General features: G+C 39.1%; 1 protein-coding gene across 1 annotated transcript in view; it reads right to left on the bottom strand.

Annotated features, from left to right (window-relative positions):
* Positions 1–27,145, bottom strand: part of VCAN (versican) — a gene marked incomplete at both ends in the record, with an annotated part of 104,473 nt that overhangs the window by 47,849 nt on the left and 29,479 nt on the right. The window contains one exon of the mRNA XM_080362918.1: positions 21,015–21,308. Within this exon, the coding sequence (XP_080219044.1) occupies positions 21,015–21,308 (294 nt within the window). The remainder of the gene's footprint in view (positions 1–21,014; positions 21,309–27,145) is intronic.

Genomic DNA, 27,145 nt, shown 5'->3' on the forward strand with positions numbered 1-27,145 from the left:
ACAGGCAGGGAAGTCCTATTCGTACACATCCACTTTATTGTAGAATCATAGAATATCAGGTTGGAAGAGACTGCAAGGATCATCTGGTCTAGCCTTTCTTGGCAATCAGTCACTACATACAGCAGCAGAATGCAATGACTACAAGGCAGCTTCTATCCTTTATGATAAACTTTGATTTGAAATAGGTTCTATGAATAAACACCAGGTTTCAGCACCATATACTTTCTCCTTGAGGAAAAACAAATGGTGATTTCAGCACAAAAAAGGGTCACCTCACCTTCAGCAGAAGTCTCTCTAACACAATAACTAATAGAGATAATTTTTTCAAAGGAACACCAAAAATCGCACGTAGCACATGTGTGTACTACAAAGAACAGTGTCCAGATACGTATTTGCCAGTGGGCATAAATAAAATAACTTAAAAGAGAACAATGTGGGTACAGGTGCAGACAGATAAAAGTCTACATGCTGCATGCTTTTAAGCTGGCTCTGTTTCAAGTGAGGTGCTGTCTGGAAATGGTGTTGTGAGTCACACTGCTCCTGTCCCTCCACACCATCGTCGGATCTGGTCACAGCACCATCCTGACACCCACAGCCTCCACAACAGAGCCAGCATCTTTCCTCCCAGCATGCTCCCAGCACATTTCCACTCTCCCAAGCACATATTCCCCTCAGAAGTTTGCAAAACGAAGGTTGAAAGGGGACATGGTTATTCTCTGTGACTGAACAGAGAAATAAAATTATCAAGGGATAAATGTCAGGAAGAAGAAAGACCTATTCAAGCTAAAGACAATGCTGGCTAGAATAAACATGGGTATAAACTGGCCAAGAAGCAATTCAGGCTAGATATTAGAATCAGACTTAGAGAGCCATGATGATCTGTGACAGCCCTCCAGAAGGAGCTGTGAAGACAACAGGATTAAATTAATTTTAAGACAAGGCCTAAAACGGACCTGAAAAGACTCTTTTTCTGGCTTCTTTGTTGAGGTTTATGACTATGACTCATTACCATTCTGCATTTCATTCAAATCCCACATGCCCTCTTACACTGCTAAGACAGAAATATGCATGTCAGAGAGTTACATGTTGAAACACAAAGGTTTTTAACCTCTTTCTATAAAATTACACCTCTACAAAGCACAAGTTCCTGCAATTTCATTCTGTTCAAAGCTGGAGGGGACAAGAAACCAGACAGAGCTGGTGTGAGTCCCAGGGTCCAACAAGCACTTTGAAACATCTTCACTATTTAAAGACTTTTAAACTCCTCCAAAAAATGCAGGTGTGCAAATTACTCCTGATACAGACAGGAGTTATGTTTCCAGCATTTCTCCAACCACTGTTAAACAACACCCCCACAAGCATTTTTCATCTCATAAAAGCTTTATGAGCTGAAAAGTTCCTTCAGGTTTGGGTGTTTTCTTTTATTTTTTTTCAGCAGCTAATCCATTACCTTCCAGCAACAGCATCAGCCCTCATCACTACAACGTATAGGAGCGATAAGACCACAAGAGGCATGAGGTGCCAAGTTTTGCATCTTCACAGTGAGACGAACTCCCCTGTCCTATCTGAGGCAATGGAAAGCTGCTAACGTGATGACACATCACAGTGTAGGGCTATTCTGCTTTCTCACTTCTACAATATGGTCATGATCCCAAGGGAATCAGTCTGTTGTTCCACACAAGTGAATGAAGTCCCAAGCTCCCTCCATTGTGAAACATGTGCATGGCCCTTTTTGTAGCACAAAAAGGCATGGTTCCCCATGCACAAATATATTTCCCTCATTAATTGGAACACCTGCCCTAGATCGGCCTATGTGCCATAGGCTGTCAGGAAAAACATGCCTTATATCCCTCATTAATTTGTGCACCTGCCTCACATTTGTTCACATGGAAGTACATGGATCGTTTGTACAATACATTTTCTCAATGAAAATTGCTGTATTCTTATACAAATAAGCAGCTTAATCCATTCAGCAGTGCTCTTTCTTATCAGCTCTAGAGTGCATTTTCCAGAATTTAAGCTAATGAGCTTGACCTTCCACCCAGCCCTCAAATTACTTCTGTGTCCATTGGTATTTTTTTTTAATCTGAAAGTAACTGAAACTTCCTTTATGAATGCTTTAATTGATTGCAAGCATGCATTTTAAAAGCTAGGAGTATAATTATTTACCTTTTGGACAGCATAAGAAAATAAGTCCTCTAGGAGAAAGTTCTTCTAGTCTAATAAATTTAAGGACTTGCTGTATTAAAAAACTGAGAATATTTAATAGCAACTTTCAGTTATAAATCGTACTACTTCATGTTAAGGGGGTGTGTGTATCTAAGACAGCCTAAGATCCTTGAAACTATATTTAATTGAATTTAACCCAGTCAACATCCAGCGTCTTTTAAGTACAGCTTGAGTCTACAATAATAATGAAGAATAATATCCCCCACATTCCGTACATCCATAACACATTCCATACATCGACAGCACATTCCAGCCAAAGGCTTCAAAGCATCTCAGCAAAGCTGGTGCCAGCTTAGCAAGGGTTTGAGACTGAGAAGAAAGGCGCAAGAAATGCTTCCCATTTCTCTCTCTACCAGGACATGACCATGGGCAAGCTCAGCGGACCCAGAGCAGCGACAGTGAAGGTCTCACCATCCTTCATCAAGAGGTTGGACACCCACCGATGGAAAAGGAACCCTTGTGCTGCAAGGGACACACTTACTGGGAACTGCTAAAAACGTCTGTGTCTCCCAAAACTCCGTTTGTTTGGCATGACCCTTCTCTTCCACATGGAGTATAAAGTATTGCTCATAACTAACAAACCCTAATAGCACCTCCATGGAGCATTTAAATATTATTATGCCTATGCTACAGACGGTAAATAGAGCTGCAGAGAGTAATATTCAGCTGTGTTAGTATAACAGCAAGTTTTTACTGTAATTAAGTGATACGGCTGATAGGAAACAAAACATGGCACCGTATTTCCGCTGGGCTTTGCTTCACTATTAAACTGTTGCTTCTGGCAAAAGCTGAATACTAAGGAGGTGAAGAAAGATTAAAAAAATAAAAAATCTCATAAATATTTCCAACAGTGGTGTATACACAAAAAAAGGAAAGTGTTATATTCATTTATACATAATATTGTTTACACAGCAAACCTCTATTATTCCTGTTGAAACAGCTGTCATTTGAAGGGCTTCAGTAAGCAAGTTGTCATTTGTTAGGAGGCACTTTTGAAGTCTTGACTTGAAAATTATGAAGATCTTTGCTTCTAAACCTGATTATTTTATTTAAGAATACCAAGCAGTATTACCTTGAACACAGGTCAAAGCAAAGTAGGAAAAAACTTTTTTTTTATCAGAGAAATGTAGTGATGAAAACTGTATTTATTATTCCCATTTACTGAGAACAAAAAGCCAAAGGTACAGTTTATGTAGTTCCTGTATGACTGCGGATCAATTTTCTAACAAAGAGTAATAGAATAAGAAGCTGAGCTACGTCCTAGTGAAAGGCATATGTTAGCAATATCTGCCATATTCATTCTTCTTCAGCACCTCCTATGTACATTTTCTTCAGCACAAATAAAATTTAATGGACTGAGGAGCAATGAAGAAAAACCAGGCTTAGCAGGATTTTTCAGATGCAGTCTTTCATTTCTGGAGAAAGAAAACGCTAATCTGAATCCTTAAGCAGAACAAATCTTCGGCAGTTCTAACTTAACTTGAAGTAAAGAGGTATGGGGTGCCTTGCCTCTGTGGACAGCTAAATGGGGAAATTTCCACTGTCAGATTCTCAAAACAGAAAAAAAAGACAACTCCTTTTTGACCTTGCACTAGATACATGATAAATCCCTTCATGTTTAGAGACAATACACATACTGCCACGTACGGAATTTCATATTTCAAGAAAAATAAGGTTTTTTAATGCTGACAGACTAAACAATTCTTAAATGTAGAATTTTAAGGATATATAGATTTAACTCTACTTACAAACACCTCCAGACATATGCACAAATAAACCTGGAAAATGCATGCATAGCTTTAGAAAGTTTGTGAAGATACAGAAGGTCTGTCCTAAGGACCTGATCACCCTAGTGAAAGCCAGAGTAGCTGTGAAGGGCACTGTCCTCTAGATAATCCAGCTTGAAATAATTCCTAATTTAACAAAGCGCAGTACCTACTCCATTCTGAAAAAAAAAAAAAAAGGAGTAAAAATAAGACTCTCCTTGATGTATATTCAGAGAAATCCTGAATGATATACCTTGTGCATTATTTGGAGAAAACCCCAAGTTCCCACACCCTCCCAAATTACCCTACTTCTTTCTGTCTGCCTGGAACATAGAGCTGCCCAGCACAACCCACTCTCCCGTATGCAACAGACTGTAGTAAAACTCAACAATCTAACAAGGAAAACTAGTTCACCACTACACAGTCCAGCTATTAAGGATTAAATCGAATTCAAATTAACCAAATTTCCATGGGTACGAAAGTATCTAATTTGTGGCTTAACTCTAGTCTTCAAAAACCACCCTTCCGTTCTGACTTACCGGACTTGTCTCATTTAATTGAGACTTCCAATACACTGGCAACATCTAAAGCTTCAGACAAAACAATTATAGCATACCACAGAAAGAAAAGTAGTGTTTAAATGTTAAAATAACAGAACTATCATTTTCTGAAATAGAAGGTTAAGCTATTGCTGATATGACTTTGTGCAGTTTTACACCTGATAAAGTAGGATAATAAGCTTAAAATGAAGAAATATACATAATTCACTGTATGAAAAGAACAATAATGATATGGCACATGTCAAGAAAACTACTTCTGCCTTTTGATTTTTGATTGACATTCTACCAAGCACAAACCTGACAAAACCAAACAAAAAACTTCCATAAATTATGAATTCTGTTGGATAAGACCTTCAAAGACACAGATGTTATGTCCAAGAACCAATAAGAAAAGTTTCTTATAAAACCATTCGAAAGCATTGCATATAGTTAAGGTATATAAGATACAAAATGAATTTTTACTGTGTTCCTTCAAAAAATAAAATAATTATAAAATAAATATAAAAGAATATAACAGAATGCAACATTGAACCTAATAGATGTTTTGAGCTTTATCCTTTTCGTCAGTTCTTTTACATGTCATTTTAAAAAATTAGATTTTACCAAGACATCTTAAATAATAGTCAGCTGACAGGCTCCTTTGATGTAAAATTGCATAGCCTTCAGCTATTGCATTATGAAGACATATTCATCATAAAACTCAACAGTTCTTTGCTACTTCAGGAGTTTCTGTTCTGGATACCCATGGAATTGAAGCTATATACACATGTACAGCGCCATCAGCTAAAAAATGTGAAGAAACTAAGAATTATGTCAATTTGCATCACAGATCCCATAAAATGGATTTTAAAATATTATTACATGCTATGAAAGCACGCAAAACCCCTTACCCCCCAAGTCACAGGAGGTCCACTTATGGACGCAATGGAGTGCCTTAACCTTTTTTAACTGACTACACTGTACATGGCATTGTTAATTGCTACAGACTAATGGAATGTTAAAATAATCTAGTGCTTGGTTTAGGACTAGTAATGCATGGGATGGAAGCTATGAAATTAAAATGCTTGTTTCAAGATAGCCGAAGTTAAATCAGTGACTTGACAACATTAAATAAGAAAACTGGACTATAGCCATCATGACTTTTAAAAGGGAATATTCATTCTTATATAGAAATTAATCTTACCCTGAAACATACACATAACACATTTCTGAGGTTTTTTGAAATGGATAGAAAAATAGACCTACCAATATTTAGTAAGTTGCTGTCTAGATAAAACTTGTACTTTGCATCCTTCATTGATCCAAGCAACATCTCCCGTATATTCTAAAGTACAGCAGCTTGTTATCATGAACTGTCCACTCTGATGGACTGCAGGTCTAAAAGGCAAAATCTTACCTGTGTCATTGCCTGTGATTTGAATAACATACAATCTTATGTCATTTCCACTATCAGGGTGTGAAGTAGAAGGAGACACCTCTTGAGGTTGTAAAGCCTCTGTGGCCTCCTTCACTTTGGGTGGTGCAGTTGGTCGTACAACTGCAGTGGCAGTTGATGCTGTGAAATACTCCTTATCAATTTCTGGTTCTAACAACTTTCCTGTCAGATCGTCATCAGCAGTGGTTTTACTGGGAGAAATCGATTCATCAATTATCATGATGTCATTGCTTGTTACTTCCTCCTCTTCCTCAGGAATGAGACGTGGTGACTTTTGAGTGACAAAAGGTTTGGATGCTGATGTAGGCTGAATTTTGTCTACAGCACTAATGGAAGTTGGTGTTACATCACTGAGAATCGTTGCCTTATCTGTTGCATTAGCTGAAAATACAGCTGGTTTGATTTCTTCAGGTTCTTCTGATACTCCTGAACCTTCCAGAGTTTGGCTTGGAGAAGCTCCCAAAGTCAGATGAGTGATGCTTTCCACAGTAGAACGACCTGTTGGCATCGTGTGAGGGGTCAACTCAGATTCCGAGGTCACTACATCACCGTCTTCTTCCCTGGTGGGGGTTCCTCTGCTTTCGTATGTTTTTGCTTGGGTACCCACTGTTACAGGCATCACTTCAGTGACCTTCTCTTCTTGATCAGTAGCAGTTTCAGCTTTCAGAGTCACAGTGAGAGGCAAGGTCCCAGTGCTAGTTTCATTAGATCCCAGGACTCTTCCATAATCTGTGAGCTTCACTAAAGGCACTGATGCTTCTGTTATTGGATATATCTCATCATAAGCTGAACCTATCTCATCCTGTTTTTCCTGAACAGCTGTCTGAGGTGATTCAGATCCTGTTGCTGTCTTTTGTTCATGTATTTGGACAGATGTCACAGAAAATATAGACTCTGTCGCAGTATCTGGTTCCTTATCTTGATCTTTCGTGGAGAGTTCCTCTGGGAATACCTCACTATCTTTTGCAGTTGTTTCTGTTGCTTCTATATGAAAGATACCATCAAAAGGAGTGTGATCGGTAATTGGCACATCTCTAGTGACCTCACTCTCTACAGTAACTGGAACTAGGAAAGCCTCATGTTCTTTCTGTGGAACTGTAGTATCTACCTTTGTTACATCTGTAAATGTAATAGATTCCTTTGTCCCTCCAAAGACAGTTGGTGGTGTTTCCTTTCTGTCTTGAAGTGTTGCCACTGACTGCTCCCCAGTTGATGTTCCAATGCTTATCTGGCCTTCCCTTGTTAATGTGTATTTTGAGATCTCCATTTCAGTAGAGACTTCTTCACCAGGTGTTGCTACTGATGTCTCAGTAGCCTCTCTTTGTTCAACTTCTGGGGTAGGAATGGATGTTTTCAAAACATACCCTGATGTTTCATCTCCTTCATGTTCAGTTACGTCCATGACTGTGGGCATGGCAGTTGGTAATGCAGTAACACTTGAGGAGCTAAAGGACTTTATTGTTGTACTACTTCTATCCACTGATATTTTGGGTACTGTGATCATTTCCAAATCCAAAGAGATGCTTGTGTGTGAGACACTTGTACTATCTTTACTCTGATCAAAATCAGCTGTCTCAGCTTCATCTGTAACTGCTGAAATTGGAGCTCCTGGATGCTTTATATATTCTGTAATTTGCCCTGGAGATGATGTAGGCTCCATTCCAGAGATACCATCTTCTGTATCTAATTCATATATTCTCTTAGTATGAGATGACTCTTCTGTCATATAGCCCTGATCTTTATCTGTTGGAAGCCACATGTCAGAAGCTGGAGGAGCCTGTGTGAACTTCTCACTTGCTGGACGTCCCTCAGGTTCTTCTGTAACACGAGTAGGAATTACAGTTGTGGCATGAGGGATCTTAACATCCATTGTTCTCGTTTCTGGCTCTTTTGTTTTTCCCTGCTCCTCTAAAGTGGCTGATCCTTCCATCTGCTGAGACAAGTGGATAACAGATGTGCTGCCTTCTCCAAATTTTTGCGGGGAAACAGTACTTCCTGGGAGAGTCATGGCCTCAGATCCAGTTTCATTAACAGTTGATACATAAAAGGATACAGGTATTACAGATGACACAGTAGGCTGAACATCTCTCAGGTCCTCTCTGCTTCCTTCAGCTGATGCTTCATTATCAAACACCACTGCAGAACTAAATTTAACCAATGGAGTTGACTCATCTGCTGTAGAAAACTGTCCAGTGGTTACTGCATACTTGTCTACGAGTGTCTCTGATGTAGCAGGCACATCTGATTCTGGGACATTACCAGTAGCCATGCCAGAAACTCTATCAGGCATAACGGTGTACATGCTCTCTCTGCCCTCCCCCTCTGTAGTAAGATCATACTGCTCAGTGAACAAAGCTTTAGGGACTACAACAGTCGTGAGTTTCTTGTCAGATTTCACCTCCATTGAATTTTTTGTGGGTTCTTTTGTTGAGTGGGCACCAAGATGTATATTCTCTTTTGTTAGTGAAATTGAAGTCCCTGTCCTGGGAAATTCTCTCCGAGAAACTGGTAACAAGCTATCTGTAGCTGTCTTCATAGGACCCACTTCTATTTGTTCAGTCTGATTGTCGGCATCGTGTCTTTGCGTATCTCCTGTTTCAGCAGCTTCCCACGAACCAGTGGAACTCTTAGCTACAGCTGTGCTATCCTGAAAAATTATAGAGGTCAAGAAAGCGTCCTCAATGCTTTCAGACCTACCTTGTTCCTCGGGCAATTCTGCTTCAGAGTAAGTGGGCTCCAGTTCCAAAGCCGCAGATGTGCTCTCTGTTAACCTGGGTGAAACATCATATTCAGTCCTTCCCAGTGTATCGTAAGTGCTTATTTCGCCATCTGTGACCGTCTGAGGTAGAAGGGTGGTTAAGTTAATGTTCTCCATAAGCACCTCCATTTCCCTTTTTTCCTCAGCCACATCAGGAGTCATTTCTGTATCTTCTTCAGTCTGTAGGGTTGTTTTCTCCAATGCAGGGACCTCTGTTTTGGTGGCGGCCACTTCAATAATCGAAGTCTCAGAAACAGGAGGTTCAAGAGTAACTTTAGCAGATGCTGATTTCACACTGTCAGTTTTCAGAGGTGTAATCAGTTTAACAGTTGTAGGCTCTGTTACGATTTTTTTACCTTAAAAAATAAATAAATAAATAAATTGTTAAGGAAGCAGTCAGAATGCAAACAAATGTTGCTTTAATTCACTTTGAATGATCCCAACAAAAACTAAATGCTACACTGAGAAATAAGTATGAAGGTCAAAGATTTTAGGTCATAGTTTAGCATACAACAGAGTTTTGAAAAACAAAATAACACATTAGAAAGCTGCAGAATATCTAAGTTAAAGCCAGATGAAATGAGAAAATTAGCAGTATTCTTCATATTCATTATATAACTACCCATAGAAGTCCTCATGTTACATGAATACCCATCAGCTAAGTACCGATCAGGGAATATAAAAATTTAATGCATGCTGTCATGAATGAGTGGTACTGTAAACCTGTAGGTATTCCTCAAAGTTTACTGTAACATACAACTGACATGTATAAAGGGATTGAAATAACACATTAGTTTATTTTCAGCATGTAACTGCAAGTTGCAAAAAGGAGCCCTCCCTGGACTGAGAACATGTTTAAGCAGCGGGAACAAATGTGCCATCAGAAAGCACTATTTTACAAAGCTGCAAGAGATGCTGCCCTGCATTTGAATTACACCGAGAGAAGTTTTTATGGGTTAAGGTGAGAACAGTAAATTATAAGATCATAAACTTAATATTTATAATGATGTTGATATTTGGAAAACACTTCAAAGATACACATCTGAAACTTCTTTTCATGCAAAAGTGCTTCTATGTGAGTGCTGAACATGAAAAGGCAGAGTGTTGAACCCTCTGAATGATGGGAAGAGTAAGAGGGTAGCTATCCCAGATTCCAAAAAGACACAAAGAAAGGTCTTTCCAGTGAACCAAATTGTGATGTTGTAAAGAATCTTGCTGCCCTAGCCCTTGTCCACTCCTTCTGCCACAGATTTTCATCCTATCTGATCAGGAAATGTATGCTGACAACCATGACACTGGAAAGTCTGGTATCAGATTTTAAATTCCTGAAAAAGGTGCGTTTGTGCTAAGTAAACAGGATTTACTTGGGAAAAGCCATGGGTGGGAACTTCTTCCCTTCGGCCAATTCTTCCAGGTCGGTAGTCTTTGGAAAGGCAATGGCAGCAGACAAGTGGAAGAAGGGAATGTCTTCAATCAGTTCTGTTAATTGCTAAGTGATTGGGAGTCAAAAGACTTAAATGGATGCAAGTTAAGAGCAAAATGGTCCTTCAAATCAGACTAAGCATATGAAGAATGCATTAAATAGGCCGTGTATATAAGGACTAACTGCTTACCAAACAGAACTAGACGTATAGCTTCTTGCAAAAGAAAATATCGCTCAACTTCTAATAGATTGAAGTGGTCTGTTCCCCTAATATGCAGAAATCAAAACAGTTATGGTGTTTTACAAGAAAAGGTTTAATTATTATAGTTATGAGTTAATAAAAGAGACCAGGAAACTTTACTCAATGTAGTGCATGAATACCAGTTATCAGGGAAAAAAGTGAGTTCTGAGACAGCATTTTTACTGCGCAGCACATAGGGATGAAGATTTTCTAGATGATGGTGCATCCTGTGACTGACTCAGGATTTGCACGAGCTAATAGTGTGAGCAAAGAGAGCAAGAAAGTAAACAAAAAATTTAGAAAGACTCAACTTAGTCACATATTTGTGAAATGACAGTTTATACTCAAGCATACGCAATATGTATACACGAATCAGTTCTTTTCACACACCCATGTCTAATTAGGTACTCCTTTGATATTTGTAGATATGAATTCCACATGTTTAAGTCAGGGTCACAAAAATATTTGTTTAGTTTCACACACCAAGGTTTGAAAAGTCATCTTTGCAAGACAGCTATGTGATTTACCCTAAAGTGGATTGGCTTGCCAGATGATACCTGCTTAGGATTTCTAGAAGAATGGGCAGATTTACAGAGCAGGGAAATGGGGAAAAAGAGCTGATATTTCAGCTTTCTGGAATGAGAAGTGAAAGTGAAAAGGAAATTGTAAGGGTAAGAAAATATGACACAGCTATGTTTAGAAGTGGTGGTGTTCTTTGCCAACAGAAAAAAAGGAATGGGTTCTTTTCCCTACCATATGCTAAATCTTTTTGTGGTTTTACAAAGAAGACTTTGCTACTTATATACTCTTTTTCTTGTAAGTTATAAAGATCAGTTCAGCAAGAAGGAGCAGAGTTATTGAAATCCCACTAGCAAAGCACAGCCTTAACACAAGTGATTTTTGTGTTCTGGCGTTCTGCAACCTAAAGTGGATGTTTATTGCTCTTTTCAGAGCCTATGTGATTCAAGTGTGAGATTGTGTTCTGACAACCAAGAATCAACAAATCCTTAATTCTTTCTCCCCCTTTGCTTGTGTGAGGATGGTTTAAACTATGGAGTTTCACTTCACAACTAGGGAGTGGTGAATGCACACAAGTAAATTAGCACTGTCCTCCTGAGTGGTAGCTGATAATTGTTAAATTCCTATCAAATAATCCACCTAGTTGCCTTAACAGCTCCTTTTTTTAATGGAAAAATGGAAAGGAGATACCATAGTTTCATGTTCTCCCTTCTAACCATAGCATAAGTTTCCTTAATGCTCATTGAGACCCCAGTTATATTTTAAGTGGCTACCAAGATGACTGATTGAAAGAACATGAAAACATAATACCCTATAGCAAAGACAGACAAAAATGAGGGCATGAGAATAGATTTTAAAATTTGCAGAAGAAAAAGGTAACTATTTCACCACTGCTGGGAAATGGTGCACACGTAATCACAGCCATTTATGTAGCCTTCCAGTTTCCAAGAAACATTTGGAAGTCCCAAAGTTCACATATTTATGCAGTTATTTGTTGCTCATGACTCATTATCTGCTAATTACTTCATAGCATATACACATATTTATGAAGTAAACCTGAAAAAACACTAAGTGTATTTGTTTTGCCTATATTAATCAGTGAATCAATAAATCTTAAATTCATACACTGGTGTTAGAAAGCACATTTTTAACAGTGTATCAATAAAAAGTAAAATTTTATCCTGTGGAAACTGACACAGGGTTATCAGTGTGCAAAGAGTAGTTCTGCTCAAAATCAACTACAGAGCCTCCAAAACTACTTTGTCATATATGTAATACATAAGACTTTTCATACAGATCATTTGGATTTGCAAACTTATTTGAGTGGATCAAAAAAAGATGCTCCTTCAAGGAGAAATCTATCACTGCTATTTTTTTTTTTTCTGCAGGAAAAGAAAAAACTAAATAGAAGGTTGCTTTTTAATATACTGAACATAATTTTGAAATGTCATCCTCTCCACCCAGATGTTTCGCATTACTGTACTTCTTGCATCATGCTTGCAATATGCTATCTCCTTTGTCCTTCTTCTGATTCAAGACATGAGGCAGATTTTCCTAATAAAATTCACGAACATATTAGCAGCAAGAAAGCAAATTATCTCACCAACTTCTGCTCATATAAAAGACTATCTTGCCATTTTTAATCGATTCCTTTTTATATTGAACAATCTGCATGATGTTGATTTTGCATGGAGTATATGGCTTTCTGGAGATACTATATTTTTTCACTCTCTGTTTATTTATTTTATGCTTTTACTGTACAACAGTTTCTTCCTCTTTTCTTCCACTATTGTTTAAATAAGGATTCAAAATAATGTAGCAATATTAAAACATGATGTTTTTTGAAGGAAATTACACTACACAATTTCAGACTTGGTTTAACTTTGTGATTACCAAATAAGGATTTTGGAATGTTCTATGCTGTTTAGTAATCATTTCAGGAGGAGAAAATGCCTATTTTAAAGATTATATACATGTTATATATATTTAACATATATGCATTTTCAGCATAACCAGTTCCACAAAACTTTTAACCATGTGTCTAACTTGAACTACTTGAGCAGTTTGTCTGTGCTCAGAAATATTGTTTTGTGTTTACTTATGAACCTGGAAGAACATAGACCCTACAGACAGAAAAATAAATTATTCTGAGTCATTTCCAACAGCCAAAACAAACAAAAAATGGATTAAGTCACAACAAAACCTGGAAATGGTGAATTCTTTATGTGAATGACAGACAAAATAAATTATTCCAAAATATAAGTAACATTGGGATAGTTAAAATTAATGGTTTGACACCTTCCAGCCCATTTAGAGTGTGATGTCTATGCAGATATATTGCTTTGCTTGATTTTTATGTATTTTTGTAGGTTAATTTCTGTTTGCGGCTTTGTTAAGTTTGTTCTGTGTGTCTGTCCCTTGCCTGATATCCACTATGGCAGACAGGACATTGTTGAATGTTCCCCTGACTGCAAGAGTTGTGCCAGCTGGAGTTTAAAACACCTCCCAAACTGGACGAGTCTAAGAGTAAGAACAGAATACAAAAAATACGAAGTAAAATTTAAAAAAAAAATGGTGTTCTGGGGTTACAGACTGAGCCAGAAATCTCTCATTATTACACTGGCTTGGCACCCACTCATTCACTCATTTCAGGAAGCAGAAAGGTGGACAGGGTATGTGGAGTTTTGTTCATTACTTATAAGACACATGGTAGCATAAAGGAGGTTCAAAATCTGATACTGCAGCTATGAGCATTTCCCTATAACTCCAGGTGTATACTCTCACTTATCTATACTGTGTTTGGACACCAAAACATGAGCCAAATGCAGTGAGAAAAATAATTCAAAAATCTAAATGCCGTGTCCATTCCCACTTACAAAATGTGCAGTATCAGAGAAAATTAATGAGTCTTAAAAAAAAAAAAAAGAAAAGGAAAATTAAAGGCTATTCATCTATCTTATTTGTAAGAAAAACTTAAAAACATAATGAAAGACCATGCGGCCTCTTCACACCATTGCTCAAGGTTCCTCTCTTCCAGTGAACAAAACAGCAGGGGCAGCAGCTCTATTAGTTCTCTGAACACAAATACTAGTTGGTAAAACCACTTCCTATTTCATAACTTCTGACTTCAGGTGGTTAAAGGGGGAAGGATAAGTTATCTCCTGGTTTCTCCACACACCAGTGTAGTTCTGTGAAGAAATTATAACTCATCAATCTATATACCAAGGAACAATAGCAAAAAGCATTTTTCCTTCCACATTATTTATAAACCTGCTAAAGAGGACAAGAAATCAGTGAACCACTTTAATCAGCTCTTCCTAATGAAATCTGTATCCCAGCACCAAATAAAAAGAACAGTCTTTGCTTTCTGAAGAATAGAAAGAGATAGGATTGTCACTCAGCTCAGGAACCAAGAGCAAAAGGCTTGTTGTTTTGCTCTCCCCACCTAATGTGAAAGGAAACAAATTACCCACATGTCCCACAAGCTGTACCCACTTACTACAGCAGTGAGCAAAGGCAATAAAGAGCAAAACCAGTTTATCCTTCTTGTACTTGAACACCTAAAGGGATGGATCTTCTACTTCTTCACTTTGATGCTCCTAGTCCCATCATTGTTACGTGACCAGTTCAGTGATCTGAGGCAATGAAAGGAAAATGCCTTGACTGTGTTCTCTTTACTTTTTCCCTCTGTCCACAATGTTTGCATTTAGGGACCATTTTTATGGAACCCAGTTTTGAAACACTCAGATAAACACAAGTTCACTTTCTGTGGCAAAAGAAGAACCACCTCCTGAAGCTCCATATCCTTGTGGCTCTTAACAGTTGTTCTACATACATCAGCTAGATTGATAAAACAGGTTTTCTCTGTTCATACTTTATGCCGCATTTAAAAAGTTAATCTGCACCCCATCACCACCTCCTCCTCCTTCTCAGGGTGAGGTACTAGTGAGGTCTATGGCACAGGATTGTCTGAAGTGGGTTGAGGTCTTCTTGTTCTTTTCAGGGTGGTCTCACTAATTTCTCAAAATTCCTTCAACATGCAACTGAAGCAAAGTAGGGTAAGAAACGTGCTGCGAGCTCTTAGTGTGCACAGTCTCTGGGATGTTTGCCTGTTGCTATAAACCCAGCAGAGAGCTTCAGGGATTTATTCCTCCTGCACCTGGTCCAAGATATTACTGGAGATCTCTGCAGCTATATAGGTCTTGCTAAACTGCATATCTGAGCAAAGCATAGAGATCTACCTTCTTAGTAAAATAATAAAAGCTAGAGAATTGATATCTGGTGGTAGCTTCCTCAGTAAGGCAGCTTAAGCCCTTTGCATAGCTTCTCCTTCACAGCGAAAAGGAAGCACAAGTAGAGCCAACAGCCTTGTGGTGAATGCCATGACCTTGAGATGCTCACCTGCTCAAATGGATTTTAGCCATTCTGATACTGGACTGTGAAACAGTAGAGGACATTAGCTTTATTATGTTCAGCACTCTATGGTGTTTCATTTAAGATAAACTCCTTTATTGTTCTTTTTCTTCAGACTGACAATGCTGTTCCCTGAGTATTACCACGCCCGATGTCTTCAGTATTCTGTGGTCATTCCCAAACTGATCAAAAATCCACAGATCTCCCATAACACAGTCCCTGACATCAGGCTGGAAATAATTCCCTCATGCAGGAAATAGCTGGGACATGTAGCTACTGACAGTTGCTGTGGAGAAGGGCAGAACTGCCTCGTTATTCAAAGTTTTCCAAACTAAGTCACATGCAGGAAAAGGGAAGACAACATTTCTTCTGCCAGCTTTTGAGCTATGCCTGAAAATCTTATTCCTTCTGCTGCTGCACGAGTGCAGCATATGGAGACTTAAGCCATAGGACGTTCCAAAGAAGGGGCTTTTTTCTCTTTCTCTGCTCTGAAGTTGTCCCTAGGACAACACTGCTTGCAAGTCACCTTCCATTACCAAATAACCCCGTCCTAGTGAAACGCTCTTACTTGAACTGACAAAAAACAATGGGTTTGGTGTTTGAGACATTTTTACTCTCCATCTTCACCTTAAAAAGGCATGTCCTTCTATGTAGTATGAACGTTGCTGCTTCCTATATTTCTTCTATAAAAGTGCGCTCTGATTTTGATCTTTAGGCAGATGAAGCACCGAAGGAGGAATCCCTCAGTCACAAGCAGCGCTTGACTTGCATACACTCTTGATTGGGCTGTATTGAAACAATCAAAACAACGTGGACTGCAGTAATGATGAACATATACAGCAGTGCTGTCTCAGAACAGGAATTTTCCAATCTCCAGCTAAAATGAAGTCATAATGCCAAACCAAAGTGGCACAGCCAAAGAGAAACAACAAAGGTGTGTGAAACAAAGCCAAAATGGAAGAGCAAACCTGAAAGAAAATGGTCAAAACCAGAGCGAAACGGTCAACACGTGTTTTGAGTCAAGCAAAAAATGTTTTGCTGAAAGATTTGCCAAAACCAATACAGGTTCATGAAAGAATTCAGCTTTAATAAATCAGTGTTTCTCCACAAAACTCAGATTTATGTTTCAAAAATTCAGCTACCTCTGAAGTTCATCAAGTTCAGTTTTGTTGCAGGTATGTAAGACAAAAACTGTATACATTTTGATTAGTACGTTTCTGGATCACAGTTTATTCTACAGATGCTGCAAGTATAAAATGCCCCTTCCAAAGTCAGTTGAAATCTGTGGCAAGATTCCTACAAACTTCAGTGAATTAGACCTGGCAAGAGTGGAGGGGCTGAAGGATGGAATTATGTAAATAAATAACCTTTAGCTCTATGCAAGAGACTTTAAATACTTGACCATTAAAAATTATCCTTTTTCCTGATACAATGTTTAATTCTCTTGAAAATAAACATAAGTGTTCAGTAACAGTTGTTCTATCTTTTTTTTTTCATTGTAAATAGAAATCCTATATGCTGACACTTGAAAAACTTTTCCTCTGATGATGGCCTCCAAGGAGCTTCAAGTACTTAATCATGTGTCTAACCTCAAACTTTTTCAAGTCCCATCACATACATGACTATGTACCTCTCTCTCAAAAAAAAAAAAAGAGAAATAAAAAGTCTTGGAGCGATGAGATGAAACACGCGGATAATGTTTCAGAAACTCAGAGCCATGTGGTTTCTGTAGAGTGAAAACTACTTGTGATCAAAGTGAGGAAGGTTTTTTACTTTTTTAACAAGATTTTTAGATTTTAGATCATGTATTATTAGTCTGGGCTGCTTTAATTTTCATAAAGTCAAGACACTTTCTACAATGTAATTTTATAACCAGAACACTGCTGAAGTTAAAATCCTGAACTTAACTGTACCATTAAACGTTGTCCAGGTTGGCTGTTTTATTGAAGCTAGTGCATATCATTTTTAAGTTGGATTTACTGCTTGGGTTACTGTTTTTCATGTATTCTAATAAATGAGATTCTTTTTTTTTAAAGTGAGTGAAATGTTCAAAACACAGATTACAGTTTCTTTTAACTGCAATTTAAAATTAATATTTTGAGACTTTCCATCAAAGAGACTTTTAATCACAGGACAGGAGTGAAGACTTGAAGCGGGGCTGAAGAAAGAGATATCCCCTTCCCTAAATGTACAATTTGTCTTTGAAATGACTGAAACAGATGACTGCTTTGCCACAAATCTATTACTTCAGATTACCTTGTGTAAATTCAACCACAGGGCTCATCCTTTCTGTAGCATTTGTTTTGGTGGGCTTACTCAGGGAATACAGTATTACTGAGTACAAGCAAAAGTGGCAGACATGGATCCTTCATCACTGCCGCTTCACTTCAGACTAAATGTGCAACATGTGGCCACAACCCCTGGAGCTGAGTTGATGGGAATTTTGCCGGCTTTCACACAGGAGGCAGAGGAAACTTTACAGGGATGCTGTAAAAAACCCTGAGGTCACCACACGAACATCTGTGCTGCAGACATTCGGCGCTGGTGCTACCTGGACAGCTGGCTTGATCCTGCCCTGTTCATAGAGGAACTCAGTGGTTTTTTTCCCTTAAGCTGACCAAGATCTCATAAATGCATGTAACAACCTCCCTTTTTTCTTTTTCTTTTCAGCAGCAGAAGTTTTTCCCTGGTGTGACTGGGTATTCAGGCAAGGCCGGAAACGTAATGATGTAATGTGAGACACATAATGAGCACAGTAAGAGCTGTAAGCACCGGACTGGAGTTATGTGGAAAGAGTCAGGATCTTGGGGTGGACTGCTTTGTTGTCTGGGATGGTGGGAAATGCTGTTGTAAAACCTTCATACAGAGCTAAAAGCAGTCAGAGCTCGGGGACAGTGGACTTCATGTGAAACACTATTATCCCGCAACTTTCAAACACAGCTGATGAGAAGTTTTAGAAGAAACTTCCTAACAAAAGAAGATTGAAAGCAGGAGTAAAATTCAAGCCTCCTGCTATACTGTAGACACGTTTCTCTTTTTCTCCCTTTCTCTTTCTCTGCCCCCAAAAAGGGACTGGCTCCAACAGGAGAGAGTGACTCACTCCATAGCCGCTGCTTCAGGCAGCTGCTTGAGATGTGAAAGACCAAGATGCAAGGCAGCGAGTCCCATTACTCACCACTTGCATAAATCTTTTAGCAAAAGCAATGAAGAGTTACAGCTGGTTCCTGTGAGATCCTGAGCACCTTCTGAGAGGGAGAGAGAGCTTTCAGAAACTTCTGAAGTGTGTGGCAGACAGGCACCCCCCCCCGAAGGAGAGTACATGGTTCAGCATTACACTTATGCATTTTCCCACTCAAAACCAGATGTATTTGGCAAAAATTGAGTCATCTAGCTAGCAGCATTTAATTAATTCTGATGTAACGCTGACTGCAATTAAAATTGCTAGAGAGCAGTCCTCTGTCTGCCAAATTACGTTGGTTCTGTTTAGTTTTTTTTTTTTTTTTTCATTAAAAGGGTTGATAGTCATAGACTGTTTACTTCCTGGGATGATGAAATATTTATTCTCCATGTATCAAGGGCAAGAATTTGCAGAAAAAGTAGTTATACAAAGAGGCACTAACCCAATACATATCAAGGATGTTTTTGGAACAAATGGTATATCACTAGAATTTGTTACCTAAAACTTCTGGAAATAACATTGAAAAGGTACATGTTGTTTGAAAGGGGTGAAATTCACAAAAACAAGAAGTTGGACTTTGTCCTAACTAAAGACTAGATTATAGGCAAAACATAGAGTCCCTACGTTAGTCCTTTAGAGGGACTGAAGAACTTCATCCCCATTGAAGTCAATTTTATCCACAGCACTTAAACTGATCATAAACAATTTGGGGAAGGGACGGAAGGAGCAATATGATAAAACTGTGCTTTGCAGATTAGAGCACACGCTCCTGAACTTAACTGGTCCTTATTCCTGTATGCAGTTCCCTTGAAGTTCATTAGGACTGCTTCCACATGCAAAGCTTTGGAACATCAAAAAGAAGAAGTGAGAACTGCTAGACTGTAACATTACACCAGATATTGGGATTGTGTTCTCAAGCAGTGAGGTTTGAGCTTTCAGTGCCTGAGCTGGAAAGATCTGCAGCTGCAGTTGGTTCATCATCCACAAAAATGGGGACAGTAGAGGCTGCACATTTCAGGCAGTTCTGACTTACATTCACAGGACTGAGTCCAAAAACCCTAAATATACAAACTTAAAGACCAAGTCCTGAACTCAACTCAAGTAGCCTTTACACCTTAGTGGTAACTGTACTATTTGCAACCACAGGAACTTCATTGAACAGAGAGAAACTGTTCAGACATCCAAGCTCCCTGTGCTGCTGAAGAGGCTGCAAGCAGGATATTCCGCTGGGAAGAAGCACTTTGATCTCTTAGATGTGATGCACCTTCCAACAGTATCAGTGTCCTTTTGCATCAAGAATAATCCTGTGATAGAAGCAGTCTTGAAGGATGGAAGTAACGTGATGGGATCCTCTCTTAACATGCACATATAGTCAGTCTGTGGTATTTGAAAAGGCTACACTGAAACTTACATGTTGCACATCCTGAGGTGCATGGATGGGTTTCCAGAGGTGTAGGAAAAGATTATGTAGTGGTCACTAATGACAGAAAGAAACGTAGAAGGGATGTTCTGCAAGAGGCTAGGCAGATGAGAGCAGGACCTCCTCGGTGGTGGTCTATGAAGCCCTACTACTTCCAGGAAGGCCTGGGAGACAGGCATAGATCTGGAACTGGTGCACAGGGGAGATGTCGTAGTGATGAGAAACTCAGGTGCACTAGAAGTGAATGAACCTTTTGAAACAAAAAGAACCTATACAAGTGTAGGCAGCATCATAATAATAGCAGAGCCAGACTGCTGGCATTGAAGATGGACGAAGTTTACAGAGGAATATTTAACCCCAAAGCCAAAGGAAAGCTGACAGGTTTGGAGGAGATACGGGTTAGATTGATGCAGTCTACCAGGTGAATGTGGTGAATGCTTGATGCGTCTTGGAAACACCAGGAGGGAAACAAGCAGCAGTAAGAAAGGCAATTTAGACCATCCACAGTACCAGCTGACTGGCACGTGCAACACTGAGTGACCAAGAGAACTCGAAACTGCTTTAGAAACCTAAAAAATACAACAGGACAAAATCCAGACACAGCTTCAAAATTACCAGCAACTCATATACACGTATGAAATCTGTAAACAATCTTATTGCTGTCACTGGAAACAGCATATCAAATTAAATGACAGTCAGTCAAGTAGGACATTTCCTCGATTCTCGTGTTCATTGACATGGCCCAAAGATACCAAGGTGCATTCAGGCACTGAAATATGTAGCATCCACAGTCTCAGAGTGACTGTGGGTACAGTGTGTCACTCTATGTGAAAACACTACCCAATCTTAAATCTTACCTTAAAACTTTGCCTGCCTTTATCTCTAAACATTACTTTAAATCAGTTGGTTTAGCTTGGCTTTTCTCCCTTTTTTGTAAAGCCATAGTGCTAAAACAATTTTTTAAAAACTCATGCACACAGCAAGAACTGAAACAAAACACATTAAATAAAACAATTTCCAGGGTTAGAACAGTGAGCATGCTGAAAATTATAACTTAAAAAAAAAAGCTTACGTTCATAGCAGTAGGCATCAAACTTGCTATCTGGGTAAGGAAAGCCTGTTTGGTTCTCATAGCGATACAGGGTTCTCACCCCAAGTAAACCTCCACCACACTGGGGCCTTGCCACCGAGGCTGGGTACCGAACGCTTCCATCCGCCAGCCAGCCATAGTCACACTGGTCAAAGCCATTCCTCCAGGCAACATACATGTTCCCAACAGAGGCAAGAACGCCATCTCTTTTCCGACACAGCTCTTTAGCTTCCTCAAAGGTGAGCTTCTCGGGGACTGAGACATGAACCACTTCATCTAGAGGAAGAAAACAAAGATAACAAAGAGTGAGTATAACATTCCATCCTCAAGTTAGCTTAGTGTGCTTCTTCCAGTCAATGTCCTGGAAGGTTGGAGTTGTTTGGGTTTTGGTTTTTGTTTTCTTTTTCCAAAGTTTGTTTGAATAGCTTTTTACTTAAAAAAATCAGAGTCAGAAAATCATATGTGCCAGATTTGAATATGAAATTGAACCTGCCACAAAGCAGTGATGAAATACACTACAGTTGGAGATTGAGTCCCTCCCTCAGTCTCTAGACAGAGGTAACAGCCTTGAAGCTTCTCTGTGACCTCTGTTGGAGTAGACTTTGCAACATACCACGCTAATTAAATCCAGTCCAACAGAACTGACTTTCTCAGTAAAACAATTCTTTTACATCTGCACACCTCTTACCTGATCTTCTTATTATAGTCATCACTATAATCTCGCTTGAGACACAAAAACAGCACATGTTCTTCACTGGCTGTTCCACAGCAGCTTCTAATGCCTTATTTCCACCAGTTGTCGTCTAATCTCATGGGTAAACAAAGGTGAGGGAATGGACTAGACATGTTGCGTGCCCTTTTTGTGTGAAAAAGCTGAATTAGTCTAGAATGCCACTAGTATAGTTTAGTTTTCATGGAATAACAATTCGTAAATAATAACCTTCCAGTTAGAAACTGAAATAAAACCAACAGCACTTCTAATATTTTACTTGCAAGGTGAACCACCATTATGCAGTTGGCTTGGTTGCCTCAGTCACCCAAACACTGTAAAGAAAATCAAGGCTCTAATGTTCACATCCTGGGAATGAAATGGTAAAATGACTCCTTTCCATTTTTTGCTCAAACTTCAGAAAGGACTGATGAGACATAAAATCAACATGTTCAGGTATAGAAAAGAGTGAAAACTGAAAATATTTGTTACAAGACAGTAATTCCCTTCCTCAGCTACAGTAGGCCAGAACATAGCAATGCATTGCAGGAGGGCACTGCTAATTCATATTGAACATGCAATCTGTTTTATCTCTGCAGTTGTCTCAAGCCAACCTAGCGAAAGGCAGAAACTACATGACCACAAGCAGTTTCATTCACATCAATATTACACTTGTTTTGGGCTTGAAAGGAATACAAGTGTGAAAGGAGGCAAAGTGCCAATTTTCTTTTTCCTCCTAGGTAGAAACTGATTTGTTATTACAGCTGTAATATCAATTCCATATTGTAAGGTTCTTTGTATGTGTTGTGGGTAGCTACTAACTTAGAGGTAAAGGGACAGAGCATATCTACTGGACACACTTTAAAATAAGGAAAGCAAAGAATCATTCACCCTCAGACGCACAAAAATGTTTCATTCAGCTCTTCAAACCACACAGATAATGTACATTCTTATTAAACGCTTCTGCAGACGACAGTTTTTCCCACACCAAGGGGCATATCTGGTATCATGGCCAACACAGAATGATGGATGCAGTTGTGCCATCATAGCGTCCCAGCAGCGGCATCATGAAACAATGGAGCAAAGAGAAACCTCTTCAAGGCAATATCCTCTGTTCTCAGAAATGTTCACTTATTCTTTCACAAAGCAGCCATTATGTATATGAAAATTAGTAGTTAAAATGATTACCGTTAAATAGCAGATAATATCAGCCCAGTTAGACAAGAAAATGAGACAAGTAAGAAAAACAATGTGTTTTAGTGGTTTTCTAGTAACAAATATGATGGATCAAAAAGTGAATAACGTTAAAAAAATCTCACAATGTTCTTTCTAGGAGAAACATTGAAAACATAGGAAAACAGCTAAACAGTGCAAGATTAAAGGCAGAGCAGTTTTTCCATCAACTAATCCAGATCACTACCTCCAAACGGAATTTTTGCATAATGCCATCAGAGGTATTATTCCTCTGAGCTGTCTGCTGCACTCTGTTAAAGTAAGGAAACTTAGTGAATGACTATAAGACTTCAAAATGCAGGGTTCAATCCGCACTTCTATTAGAAAGGTCACTTGACAGAGAACTTATGCATCCAAGTTACACAGGAGCATTTCTATACAGAAACATGCCTTAATTTTTTCTTGCAGTATGCCCCTATATATAATATTGATAATATTGCACATTTAAAAGATGGGTTGCTTATCTTTCTTTGTATTTAATCTATCCTACTGACTTCACATGTATTTACTTGGTTCATCTATCAAAGTCAGCTACTGTCATATGGATACCATCTTTGCTAAAGTGTATTTTGCCATAAAAAATGAATGATAAATAAACCCATGTGTTTAAGGAAAAATAGAGCCTAAGCAGAATAGTTCACCAGTCCAAAGTCAGGTTCCTTGCCACCCCGTTGGTATATGAAAGAATTTGTGAAGATAAATGCACCAAGAAGGCAAAAAGGCACCAGAGCAATCAGCAAAATGTCCTTATTGTCATTCCATCATATACCAAGGAAATATTCATTTATTCCAGGAACACTAGTGATAAGATAAAGAGTATAAAGATGTTAAAACATGGTAGCTTGCCATTACTCTTGTTAAACAGTGTCTTGCTATGAGTCCAAACTTCATATTTTTAAAAAAAATCTGGTAAAGTGCAAAAGTCAGATTCTAAATTGTGGTCATTTAAGCTAAGAGACACAACTCTGCAATTTGTCTGTCCAGTTTGAAAACAAAATAGAATTCTGTATGACTGAGTGTGCATTTAATGTGCATAATAATTGTTGGGATGAAATGTAAACAAAACAAAGCCAGAGTTTAATAGAGGCCTTCTCACATAAATCCAAAAGCAGCTAAAAGTTCCCCTGCAACCTCCCAAAACTACACTACCAAAAAAAAAGGAAAAGGTTCATGTTTTCTGCTGAGCGCTTAAGAAAACAGTACCCATAACACTTCTTAAGATGAACAGCATAAGTTTGATTCACCACAGCCCTAAATCATGCAATGCAAAATTTTGCACAACCTTTCCTGTGTTTCTCACCTGATTAGCCTGTAGGCACGTGTACTCCATGCACAGCAGACTGAGCACTTCAGGGATAAGGTGACCCACAAAGCACAGAGACAGCTAATCAGGACCTACTGCTGGTGTACAGTAAGTGTGGCCACTTGGAATGTGCAGGGATAACATTTTACTACCCATGTCACCTCTCTGACATGATTAGAGCTGACACACTTGCTCACCGCCAATATCCTTGGTGAGAATGTGATGGCTGCCAAATTATTGATATTTTGGGTGTATGTTTTGGAAGCATCACTTGATAATCCCCCACCTCTTTATCCTCATAGGAATGTGGAAATTCAGTTTATCGTATGTCCTACTTCACTATCAACATCGCTTTTCCTTTCATAGTGAGAACTTGGGTTGGAAACCACGTTGTTCCCCAGTCAGCCTTCACAAAAGCAGGGCAATAGAGCTGAAAACACAGAAGGTGGCATGTGAAGAAAGGTGCTTGTCGCTGTAAGAACAGTGAGAAGCTCCAGGAATTTCCTCTGGCACCACCAAGCTCTGGGAGAAAAATCATGCAATTGAGCTCAGGTTCTGCTGAGTTCTTCCATAGACTCAACCTCAGAAGTGACAGAGGTTTTCAAGAGGCCATGGAAAAAGGACTTGTGCTCCAATCCTGACTTCCAGCATGTCAGTCAATGTAGCTGAAACATCTTGACTATTTCAAAGTAGCAAGGAGAAAAGGGTTTGACCCTTGCACAGAAACTTCCTCTAAAGAGCAAAAAGGCTAATAGTGGTGTTAGCACTACATATTTAATCCATGTTCTCTCTAAAATTAACTCCTACTTTTGGAAGCACAACGGGTTCCATATTTACCGGGAAGATTCACCCTGTCACAATCTTACAGTACCTTTATTATGATGTCTGAAAGCAACTCAATTTCCCAGCCAAAACGCTTGAAACAAGGAAATTAAGAGAAAACTCATCTGGTCCATAAACACATGACATAGTCGCCAACACCAGCAGGGCAGGTTCAGTTTTTGTGTGTGTTAAAAGCCATGCGTAATGTTTTTATAGCTGGAGTACACTCTGCGTAACTTAGCAATATTATACGTGCAAACCCCAGGGCTTAGACCAGCAGATGAACAGAAAGTGTTCCCACAGCACCAGGAGGTGAAATGGAGCCTGTGACAATGTTTAGCCTGCAGACAATAATGTAATGTATATTATTGCTGGCTCCTGTTTAAAACAAAGCTTCAGGTCGATCATCCAGCCTCAGCGGTCAGAGCACCTGAAGATTCCCCAGGATTTTCCTGCTGCATATGTTTGTTTTGCTTGGGTGAAACAGACACCTGGTGAAAGTTATGCTTTTTTCCTCTCTTTCAAATATATCAAACTAGATAAAGAGGCCAGGTTTTTCCTCTTGAAGCTGATCCACTACAACCCCCAAGGAAACAGCTTAAGATCTACAGACTTATCAGCTAGCTTTATAGCAAGCTTCATTCCTTTGAAGGTTATTTCAATTATTTTCTCTCTCGCTGAGCCGGGCATGTTTGTAAATGTGAATTTCATGAATCACACATCTTAAAAGCAAGCACAGAAATCAGGGCAGGCTAGAACCATAGCTGGGGGTCAATACACAACACATATTGACTAGGGTAGAAGTAATGAATCTGTGTGTGAGCCCTCCAGCATAGACCTCACCAGTAATTTCTTTTTCCAAAGATGAAATCACAATTAAGAGATTGGTGGGCTGCACCTTCCTACAGGTAATCTTTGAACCTGACTATGTGGCACTCTATTCCCAGAGCAAAGCATCATCATCTCCACACACCATCACCTACCATACCAGGCACAATAAAATGAGCTACAAGTCACTTCTGCCAGGCAGACGAAGGCACCACATGCAAATCCATAACAAAAGGTTTACAGATGTCTAAAGGATTCTTCCTAACTGAAAAAAAAGTCTGCCATTGAATGCTTTTGACACATCTGGTAACACACCAACTACTGTGAATGGTGGCTGGTCAACCACCTATGAAATATTCTTGCTACTATCCAGCCCATGTGAGGGAATGACAAATACTCAGGAGACACATATTTATTTGGTTATAATATTTTTTAGTGTTTTTCCCCATTTTGCTCTCCCAGAGCAACAGGAGACTTCATTATTAATGCCTCATCTGGAAGGTGATGCTCACAAGCTTTACATTGTGGTGGGGTGCTCAAACTGTAGAACCTCCACTGGGCTCACATGAACAAAAGAAAGACATAAGAGTATCCAAAGTGATATTGATACACAAAACACTAATTATTCCCATAGACGGAAACACTTAACTCTAACAATTTTAAATACACAAGACCAAAATGTTCCAGTACGTTTCTATCTCAGCTTCTTGGTAGTGTTCTTATTTGAGGAGAATAAACACTATCCCCCTCTAAGAATTTGGCAGTTCTCCTTTTTTGAGTATAATGAGTCTCTGGTGAAGTCCAGACATGTTCATCGGTTGTTACTGAGGGATGGTGGAAAGCAAAGATGTCCTTATGGGGATGTTAGAGCTCCAGGGTTCTGAGACTACAGTTGTAGACCAGGGTACCCCAGGCACAAAAGACATCTAAAAGTGACAAAATATCAAATTTTCTGATATTATATGGAAAATTCTAAGGACATTTCCCCACCTGCAGCTATAACATGATGTTACTGCTTCTCATGAACATTTGGCCATGACCATGTGGTTGGCAGTTCAGTGCACAAGCATGAGACGAGGCAGTCATCTTTCCCAAACTCCATAGGTAAGATGCCTTATCGCAACTGCAGGTTTCTTCCTCATTCTGCTGCTGGTAAGGGCTGGTCCTCTGACATGCCAGGCTAGTAAAGATGTATGCTTAACAAAGCCACAAATTATG

This window comes from Nesoenas mayeri (genome assembly GCF_963082525.1).
Source record: "Nesoenas mayeri genome assembly, chromosome: Z".
Taxonomy (NCBI): Eukaryota; Metazoa; Chordata; class Aves; order Columbiformes; family Columbidae; genus Nesoenas; species Nesoenas mayeri.